This window comes from Gopherus evgoodei, chromosome 2 (assembly GCF_007399415.2).
Source record: "Gopherus evgoodei ecotype Sinaloan lineage chromosome 2, rGopEvg1_v1.p, whole genome shotgun sequence".
Lineage (NCBI taxonomy): Eukaryota > Metazoa > Chordata > Testudines > Testudinidae > Gopherus > Gopherus evgoodei.
In genome coordinates, this window is record NC_044323.1 from 138,589,556 (window position 1) to 138,600,613 (window position 11,058).

Consider the following 11,058-nt stretch of genomic DNA (forward strand, 5'->3'; position numbering starts at 1 on the left):
CAGTATGGACCATAGCATCCCCCATGCAATCAGATACCATGGTGCTGAGTGCATCTTAAGATTTTAGACAGAATATTTATTCACATTTATATTAAACTAAACAAAAGTAGCTCAGAGTACCCTTGTTAAACTTCAAAACTGAATCAAATGGACAGGCATCAGCAATAACCTGCAGATCACACTATCTTGGCAGCAACTTGGTTAGGGTCAGCTCTACCATTTTTGCCACCCCAAGCAAAAAAAAAAATCTGCCCGAACTGCTGAAGCAAAAAAAAAAAAAAATCTGGACTGTGCCGCCCCTTAGCATATGCTGTCCCAGGCACAAGCTTCCTCCGCTGGTGCCTGGGGCCGGCCCTGAATTTGGATCACCAAACTTAGGACACTCTAACAATATTATATGGATAAAATCAGCTGTTAAAATAGATTGAAATAGTAGAGGAGCTCTTACCACACTAGCCAAGGATGAGGGGGAACTGTGAGGGAGTGCTGCTCAGCTAGGCTAGGGAGTGGAGGGAGAACTCTCTTCATTTAGCTGCTCTACTCCCTTTTACTTCAGCTCTTGGATTAAACTGATACCAAGTTAGATGCTGGCTATGGCCAGGTAAGGTAGGGGACCAGAAGCTATACAAGCTTGCACTTTGCTTTTGTCTTGAAGAGAGTGGGCTTCTTCCCTGCCGAAGTAGGGGTTAGGTGGTGGTTTGGCCATAAAGCCAGCAGGATTCTGCTAGTATATGTGGAGGACAGGGACCTCCAGCAAGGAATCCTCTTTGGCAATATTGTCTCACTAAGAGTACAGCATTTAAGGTACGTTAGTGACATAGCTTATATCTACTTACCGTGGGATCCACACTACACTACGTCAATGAGAGATACTCTCCCATCGACTCCCCTTCCCTTCTCATTCCAGTGGAGTACTAGAGTCGATGAGAGAGCAATCTGCAGTCAATTTAGCGGGTCTTCAGTAGATTCTCTTGGGTTTTGTTCCCTCTGACTGAGGTTAGAAGCGGGGAGTGATATGGCTTATGATTGTACGTTATGTTGATTGCCTTATTTCCCAGGCTCTCATGAGTTAATGCCCATGCTGCAGACATTTGGTTCTGTTTCCCTGCATGAACCCTTTCAATCATGCTTTTTATTTATATCTCTGAGGGAGGTGGGAAAAGCTATTATTTGGCCATTTTCACCTCCCTATGGTAATGGCTTGAGCTGTTAATTTAAAATTTGATTGCAACAATGATGTAGTGCTGTTAAGTACTGCTTTGGGTTCTGTAGGCTCATTTGATATTTGCTCTAGGATTGCTTTTTTTCCCTCTGAGCTGGCCTCAGGTTTTGATTCTCTTTCCTAAGTATGTTTTTTTTAATTTTGCAGCTGCAGTTTATATGTGATTATTGGCTTGTTAGTGGCATTCTAATACTATGCTGTGAAGTATGTTGTTTGATAAGACTTTTCCCTCCTCCTGTCTAGTGTTCTATTATTGTGGCCTTCTGTGACTTTCTTTAAATTTATCCCACTCTGTTGGTAAGTATTTGCTGCATTGTATTACATTTTATGATGCGTTAGGGATAGATATAACAGTTCTGGGGCAGCCCATGCTTTACAGCTGTACTAATCAATTGTACTGATATCACTGGCTCACCAGTCTTGCATCAGAAAGAGAGAATCTATCAAACTGACATCCAAATGAGTGTGAAATTCTCAAGAGCCTTCAGAAATGTCTCCTATATGAGAATACTTGGAACATTAGATCAAATGACTCACTGAACAGGGGCTTTAATAACTTCTATCATAACTGTGCTAATTTATTTCTTTTATAATTAGTTTACTTTGTATTGTGTTTAGTATTAAAATATAGTGTATTAAGGTAAAACATGCTAGGTACAGAGACAGACCATCATTGACATGCTCCTATGTTTACTTGAGTGATGACATGACTATCTGAACCTGAGAATCACTGGAGCCACTAATGGCCTAATTCAGGGGTCAGCAACCTATGGCATGTGTGCCAAAGACGGCACGTGAGCCAATTTTTAATGGCACGCTGCTGCCTGCCAGAGTCCCGGCAGGCAGCAGCGTGCCATTTAAAATACTGCCCAGCCTGGCCTGGCCCGGCCTGGCCCGGCCCGGCCCGGCCCGGCCCGACCCGACCCGCTCTTCTTCACCCCCCCGCTCCCTCCTGTGGGGATGGAGGCAGAAGCTTCATCCAGCTGGCTCTCCTGCCTCTTCCCACAGTGTGCTGGGTTCCTGCCCCTCCTCCTCTCCATCCCTCCCTCTCTGCCAGCTGATCAGCTGATGGCCCTTGTGAAGGAAGGGGTGGGAGAGGAGTGGAGTGAGTGTGCTCACCGCTCCTGGCGGAGGCAGAGAAGAAGCAGGGGCAGGGTCTTGGGGAAGGGGGGGTGGAATAGGCGCATCTCCCCTCCAGACCCCTGCTGTGAGCACCCCACGACCCCGCTCACACCCCCTGCCCTCTGCCCTGACCCCCCCACACACACCCAGCCCTCTTCCCTGAGCCCTTTGCCCTGCATGCACCTCAGGTCCCTGCCCTGAGCCCTGACCCCCTCACACACACCCAGCCCTCTGCCCTGACCCCCCAGCCCCCTGTCTGAGCCCCACAGCCCCGCACCCCCCACAGGCCCATGCCCTAAATCCTGTGCCCCGCACACCCTCCAGGCCCCTGCCCTGCACCCCCCTCACACACATCCAGCCCTCTGCCCTGACCCCCCCCTCACACACCTCCAGCCCCCTGCCCTGAGCACCACAGCCTCGCACCCCCCCAAGGCCCCTGCCTTGAGCCCTGCACCCCCCTCACACACACCCAGCACTCTGCTTGACTCCTTCACCTCCCCCACAACTCCAGCCCTGACTCTGGCACCCCCACACATACCCAGGCCCCCCCCACCCCATGCCCAGACACCTGCACCCCCCTCACATGATCCCAGCCCTCTGGCCTGACTCTTTCACTCCCACATACTCAGCCCCCCCACACCTCATGCACCCCCCATATCCCTACCGCCACCCTGAGCATTAAACGGGAGCTCCTGCACCCCCAACCCCCACATTCCCACCTGCACCCCTTGCACCAAATGGGAGCTGCCCTGGTAAGTGCTCCACACCCAAACCTCCTGCCCCAACCCTGAGCCCCCTTCCTCATTTTAGCTCCTGGCCAGACCCTTCACCTCCAGCCCTGTGCTCAGTGCCACTCCCACCCTTAGCTCAGTGCAGAGAGGAAGAGAATGGGTCAGAACCAGGGAGAAGGTAGGTACTCACTGTATGTGGGCAGGGCCGGGACCCCAGACTGGCAGTGGGCTGAATGAATCCGGCAGCCGGGATCCCTGCTGGCAGGAGCCGGCGAATGGAACCCCTAAGCGACAGTGGGCTGAGCTGCCGGGTCCTGGCTGCCAGCCCCACACAGCCCGCTGCCGGCCTAGGTGACATAGGGGCAGCTCTAGGGATTTTGCCACCCCAAGCACGGCAGGCAGGCTGACTTCAGTGGCTTGCCTGCGGAGGGTCTGCTGGTCCTGCAGCTTCGGAGCCTGCGGGAGGTCCACCGAAGCCGCGGGACCAGAGGACCCTCCGCAGGCAAGCCACCGAAGGTAACCTGCCTGCCGCCCTTGTGGCGACCGGCAGAGTGCCCCCTGTGGCTTGCCGCCCCAAGCAGGTGCTTGGCATACTGGGGCCTGGAGCCACCCCTGAGGTGACAGAACCCCAGACCAGCAGCGGGCTGAGTTGGCCAGTGGCATAAGATCAACATTTTAATTTAATTTTAAATGAAGCTTCTTAAACATTTTGAAAACCTTGTTTATTTTACAATACAACAATAGTTTAGTTATATAATATATAGACTTGTAGAGAGAGACCTTCTAAAAAACATTAAAATGGATTACCAGCATGTGAAACCTTAACTTACAGTGAATAAATGAAGACTCAGGACACCGCTTCTGAAAGGTTGCTGACCCCTGGCCTAATTTTCAGAGATGCTGAGCAGCTGCAGTTCTGTTGAGTTCCTTGGGAGCTGTGGATGCTTTTCAACCTGATTTTCAAAGGTGTTATACTGTTTAAAGGGTGCCATTTGCTTCACCTGCATATAGCTTGACTAATTGGGTTTTATATGAATTAAATAAGTAGAGGTGACACCTATCACCCTTAACCACAAACACCTGGATTACTTTCCCAGGCCGTTTACTAGACCAGTGACCATATCCTCTGACTCATTTCTATAGGATGTTAGAGTCTCTGGCTCTAAAGGCTGGGCCAAGGGAAGAGCCAGACTGCCAACCTATATGGAAATCAGGCTATAATGAATTTCTAGCTACCTACTTACATCCAACCATGCATGCACAAACGGGAGATCATGTTCTGATCCAGATTTACAGATGTCTATCACTTGAGTTAGCAAGATCTGTCAGTTTGGAGTCAGGTATAAGCATAGAGGAATCCAGTCAGTATTTGGAGGGAGCAAGCTTGTGTATGAAAACAAACAAACGTGTGAGTGCAAAAATGTATAAAAAATTGGCATCTGTGTATGCAATTATCAGTTTTCCATGTGCTGGTGCACCTCTTTGCATATGGAAATTGATGTGGGCACTAGATAGGAGATTACTTTAAAATTTTTCTCTTTGTGAATTAATGATTTCTGTGGAAGAAAGTAAACGTATATGAGTAAATAGAGCTGATGCCTTTTCCCTTGTGAAAAATTAACTAAAGCATTTTTTGTCAATTTGCCACTGAAATATTTTAGGGTTTTGTTGAAAACTTTCAAGGAAAAAAGGAAATTTTTGAATAGACTTTTTTTTTTTGTCAAAAAGCCATTTTCTGTTAAACACTTTGGCAAACTCTAATACAGTACGAGTCACTGATTCCATGTAAAGTTAAATAACCTTTGAGCCTACAGTTAATATTGTATTAATGCAATATAGTAAGCTATAACTTCATTGACTTCATGAGATTTCTGTACTCTTATATGCATGCTTCAAAAATTTAGGATTCATAACTAGCCAAATGAAATGAAATATCTGATATTGTTGCAACTTACTAGGTGTGATGGTCTAGCAATGTACGGGGGAGGCCTTTAATTCAGATTGGGACTAAGTTAAAAAACACACTAAAAATCTATTGGCACAGGAGAAATGAAGAGGAGCATATAAACACTTTATTCCATGGAATACAAAAGGTTATTGTAAGTTACTCTTAGAATTCTAATTTTAAACTTTTGGTCTTAACAAGAGCTGAACGACATGTTTGCCAGAACAAAGGATTCTGTGTTTTATTTGAGATACAGCTTTCAAGCTTCCTGATAGTCACTCAGCAGGCTTGCTCTTCATTTGTGAACCTGAATGTTTTGCTTGCACAGATGACTGAGTCTAAAAGATGAAAAGGCTTAATTTAATGTTAGGCTTGCACAGAAAAGACTGATCCAGGTGGAAGCACCAACAGAGCTTATGAAATCAAAGCATCCAGAACAAGATTATTGTGGTCTTATCTTATTTTGGATGAAGGTCCATGGCCTATCCTTGATCTGATTTTGTATTTATCTCCCCCCTGCCCCCCACCCCAAACTTCTAGTAACTTGTGACAATTAACTGAATTAGTATGTATGATTTACAGTTTCTATGGTAGGACAGTATTAATCCAACAGATTCACTGTACCATCTGCATTTATAGTTTTTTATGGTATAGCTTTCTTTCACATAAGGGAGCTAAGAGTTGTTAAAATACTGAGGGAAACTTTCTGACTGGAACTCATTCAAGACAATATCTAGTAGGACAGGGATTCTCTCTTCATCTAACTATGACACTCGTGCAAGCCTGATCTCACATCTCAACTACTGCATCCTCCTTGTAATGGGGCCAGCTGCCCCTGTCTAGTCATATCTGCTACTTCAGTTTCCCCAAATTGGTTCCCCAACCAATGAGCATAGGTTCATGTAGTTCAAGAACAGCCTTTCCTGGGGTCTGGTTTATTTAACAAAACAGAGCACTTCAACTTCACACACATTTTCCAGCCCTCTTCCCCAGGCTCAACACTTCCTCCAAAGCAGGTTTCATGACTCAGAATCATGCCTCCTGGGTGTGTGTGTGTGTGTATATATATATATAAAAATATCTTTCTCCAGCCAGGATTTCGGTTGGGTGTCTTAGAATATCAGGGTTGGAAGGGTACCTCAGGAAGTCATGTAGTTTAACTCCCTACCCAAGCAGGACCTATCCCCAGACAGATTTTTACCTCAGTTCCCTAAACAGCCCCCTCAAGGATTGAATTCACAACCCTGGGTTTAACAGGCCAATGGTCAAACCACTGAGCTGTCCCTCCCCTCCTTTTACCAGACATTCCATATGGTTGGTACAGAAAGTCTATATCCAACTCTGCACCTGGGTTGTCGTCTTTGCCAGAGCAGGCTTTCTCTTCCAAGAAGCATCACTCCATAGTTATGTTGTTTTCCAGATAAGTCTAGGGAGAAGCCAAACCCATTCCTCAGAGACAAAGTAAGCTGATGACGCAGCCAGGTACAAACAAGTCTGCTGGGCCATTACCCACTAAGTAGGCATTCATTGTCAGGAAAGAGGGCAGAGGCAAAAATCTACATCTTAACAAAGAAACAGCATGGACTTTTCTTTCACACACAGAGACTGCTTGTTGTCCTGCTCATAGCTGGAGATGCTTCTCAAAGGGGAGACAGGACTATAAAAGGAAGAGGAAGACGCACACTAAGACAACACCCCTCTCTCTCCCTATCTGCCTCTGGCATTGCACTTAAGACGACAAATGAAAACAGCCCTTGGACTCTGGAGGGTCTGGTCAGTGATCTGCTGGAGCATGTGGAGATAAAACTGTGCTTTGAATATAATATAGTTTGGTAAGTTAGGCACCAGTGTTTTATTTTTATTTTTATTGTAACTGTTTCTGATTGTATGCCTCATTACTTGTACTCATTTAAAATCTCTCTTTTTAGTTAATAAACTTGTATTATTTAATCCAGTGTGTTCAGTGTGTCTGGGTAACAAGTTGTGTGTATATGATTCCCTTAAACAAATAATGAACTTACTTGTATGTCCAGGAGAGGGCTGGGTAGTATAAGACGTACATTTTGGAGGGAAGATCCTGTACTGGGGCTGTGTTGGGGTCACCTTGCAGCATAACTAAGGCTGGTAAGAGCCAAGGCATGGCTAGCTGACTGCAGCACGCACACACACAGACGTAGCTGGAAGTGACTTGCATGCTGGAGGCTGTTTGTGAGCAGTCCAAGGTGGAGGCTGCAAGCAACAAGATATTGTAAAGATCACCCCGGGTTAGAGAGCAGGGGTGACGCAGCTACACATTAGTCTGGATTGTAGCCTGGTATGTCACACTGGGATCTAAAAAGAAATCCTTTTTCGTGTATTTGGAAAATTAACATTTCTTATGACCAAATATAGAAGGCTAGTCTGTTGATTGAAAGGTGATGTGGCATAATACAATAGTATTTGCTTACCTCTTGTAAAGCAGATGCAACCATTAATTGACTTGAACAGGCGGTGAGAGCTAAGCTCTCAACACACTACTTTTGGGAGCTTGCTTCCTCACAAAGCCTGTCTCAGTGCTATTTTCTCAGACAATAAGCAAAGAGACATGACAAGTTTGTAGCATCTTGAAGGTCAAGTAATTCAAGTAATTTTGCTATAATCTGTAATTTTAGTGCCAGACTAGTAATGCTCTTGATAGTTTTCCTCTGGGAAAATGTGTTTTTCTCTTTATTTTGGCATAATTGCCAGTAAAAGCTGCTTTTAGTCAGTTCTCAGTTCATTTCAGCATGACTTATCGGAGGCAGTTGCTGACTAGCAGACTTCGAGGAAAATTGAACTTAGTCTGCTAAAGTTGCAGAACAGAGTGGAGATGAATTGGTCAGTGCATACAACAAGAGGCATGGAAAAGGCTGAATTTCTCCTCTGAAGGGGAGCCTTGTCTAGTGATGGATGTTGTCAGCAAAGATATGAATGAATACAGACAAGAAACTAGTGACCACTTCAGCTGAACTTCTGCCTACAAAGTGATGGCAAGACATAGTCCATAGTCTGTGTGAGGTGGTAACTGATAAAGATAGTATATGGTTTGGATAAACTGGTGTACCTCACTTGAAGAAGTGGGAACACAGAAACAAAGGGCCAGATAATATTCTGAGTTGCAAAGGGATTGCCTTAGGGGTATATGGGCTTGTACTGTCTGAAGTGTGATGGTGCCCTGAGACATTATTTCTGTGCCTGGCAGACACATGCAGAATGTCAATCTTCTTACTTCCAACTACTCCTTTGAAAAGGAAGTGTGTGAATTGCTTTCAGGCCTTATATGTCATGTAAAATGGTGAACAAGAGAGTGGGGCATGGTAATCCTTAGGGTTTACTAGAGGCCGCAGCACCAGGTACGTTGGCAAACTCAAGTCTAGTGCTTCAGGAAGTGACAAGACTAGATACTGGCTGGCTCCTGTGTGGATTTGCTAGTTAAAGAAGGGGTTCCTTCTGCAAGTTCTCACAGCACACTTGTGCAGGAGCAGTCAAAAGCTAGCACTGAATACAGACTTATAGAGAAAGGACTATGTACCAACACTTAGAGTGGCAGATTCCTCTCCCCTCTTTCAGTTCTAGTCCTCATACATGACTGGTTCCCTCTGCTCATAAGGGATATGCTGGGACGGGGGTCAGGAGTAGGAAGGAGCATGCTGGGAGTGGAGGGGGCAAGACTATGGAGTATGTTGCTGTAGTTGTTCTGTCGTGGGGAGGCTGCTGTATGTTATAGTCCATCATAATCTAAAGAAGCCCCAGGGCCACATCCCTTCTGGCCACACTCCTTTTCTCCCTCAAAATATCCATGCCTAAGCCACAACTTTCCCCTGTGGTGAGGGCTGCAAGGTGCCTTGGTATAGGGTTCTTAGCTGGCTCCATGCCATGTGGGGAACCAGTCAGTATAGCCAGAAAAATTAAAACACAGAACATATATTTTCAGCATCATGGTAAGTACAGTAGTATGTTCTAATACCACAGAATGCTACAGTGTATTCTCTACTACATTCTGCGGATATGTTCCCTGCATCATAGTTGACATTGGAACCACAAACAAAATTCATAGTGGGTTGGGAGTACTGGCCCATATCCTTCTGTTATGGGGACAAAGGGTTGTATTAGAAGCATGGTACACAGGTTTCAGCATATGTCATCTATGGTCACCTTCACTTATATGGTTTCTACAGTATTTTGCATGGCTGGCTGAACAGGAATTATGTGGGTTCTCCTAGGCTGGGCACAATCTGAGCTGAGAACAACACTGCTTTTGTAGTGTTATTTCCCACATTTTACAGAGTGCAAAAGTGAAGAGGCTCTTCATTTGACACGTATTCATAGGATATATGGTACTTAACACACTGCATCCACAGCTTCATGCCGGCAACTTATCTTTTTCCACCTCCCAACCTGGAAAACAATCACTAAGTGGTGGTTTTATTTATGCTTCAAGAGAAGCCAGAGCACCATCTTAAAATCATAGCTGCAGCGATGATAAAAAATAGGATGAACAGCTCTTTACTGACAGTACAGAGTATTTCAAGTGTGTTTCATAAGATTTCTGACAAAGCAAGTATCTTCTAGCGAATGAATCAGATACTCTAGGGCCATAAAATTATACTAGCCTTTGAGCTGAAAATAAACTAAGGTTCCCTGCAGGTTTTCTGGGCCTACCTTATTGTCCTCATGTTTTACTGGTATATTGCAAATATCTACATCAGAAATGGAAAATTTAGGAGGGGATTTTAAAAATGCTGTTTTTCCCCAACTCTGGTCCCACTGGAGTCAGTGGATGTTTTTAAATTATCTTCAATGGGAGCAGAAATAAGGTAACATTGAATGTTTTTGAAAATCCTACCTTAAATGGAAAATGTTAATTTTTTATATGATCTTCTTTCATTCCAAGTGCCTCGAGGTAATGATATCAATGTGACTCTGCCTCTCTATTTCAGGCCGATTTGGTGCTTTCAATGAAAAGGAATTTTTAGACAAAAGTGTGAGCAACACCCAACCTAGCTCTCAGTGCTCAACATTACAGTGTTTTTCAACATTAGCTACATAACATTTGAAGTCTCTGCTGCCTTAAGCTTCCCTTGTTTAAAATGTAAACCTTCTTCATCTAAGATACCATCTTCTTGGAACTTCTCTGTATAGATCAGAACACTCTAGAAGTTTGTGGGTGTCAGGGTAAGGATCCAAACCCAAGAAAGAGATGATTTATGCTTCCAGGCTTTTGAAAGTAGAAATCCAAGCTCCAATTCTGGCCTTATGGAAGCCTTAGCACCTTTCTTTCACTGGGATCCATTCAGTCTTGCTCTTTCCTAGGAATCATCTCACAGATCACCTTCAGGCTTTCTGTGGGATTGTCGGACGGCCACTCCTCTTAGCCACTGCATCTTTGAAGTGCTGTTGTATCAGGCAACCTCTTGTATTCTAATACAATAGTGATATTTCCGGGGTGTGGTAATTGCCCTAAACTCCCCACTTCATTCACACACAAACACACTTAAGGTAGGAGAAGTGGTCAAATTGCAGCTAGCAGCAAACTTTGCCTCTTGCTTCTGCCCTGTGTATTTATGTAGGAACAGGTGAGTGTTGATAGTATAGAGTACCACTCATAAGCCTGCTGCAGTAGCTGCATAGTGAATCTTCTATCACTCCAGACCTTGTTAGTATTCCAGACCCATCCCTTTAGCTCCCGAGGACCTCCTTAGAGCCCTCTTCACAATGTCTTGCACTCCCAGAGCAGTCATTGAACAGGAGCATGCAGACAATGCAGGAACTGAGACTTAATACGGCATTGTCATAGCAAATACTCCTGTAAACATTTAAACATGTTAGCATTCCCAGTGATTTCCAGGGGAATCTATGTTTGAGTAAAAACTACTATGTGAATAAAGATTTTTGCATTTGATTTCCTACATTTTGTTTGATGAGGTCAAACTAGATGTTCATGGTGGTCCCTTCTGATCTTAAAATCTGTGAAAGAAAACTGAGTTGTCAGATACTTGTAAGGAATGACAGCAATGTGA

General features: G+C 44.8%; 1 protein-coding gene across 1 annotated transcript in view; it reads left to right on the top strand.

The window, feature by feature from the left end:
- Positions 1-6,856, top strand: part of LOC115644989 — a 258,015-nt gene extending 251,159 nt beyond the window's left edge. The window contains exon 5 of the mRNA XM_030549406.1: positions 6,623-6,856. Coding sequence (XP_030405266.1) covers positions 6,623-6,856 — 234 coding nt within the window. The remainder of the gene's footprint in view (positions 1-6,622) is intronic.
- Positions 6,857-11,058: the final 4,202 nt, after the last annotated feature.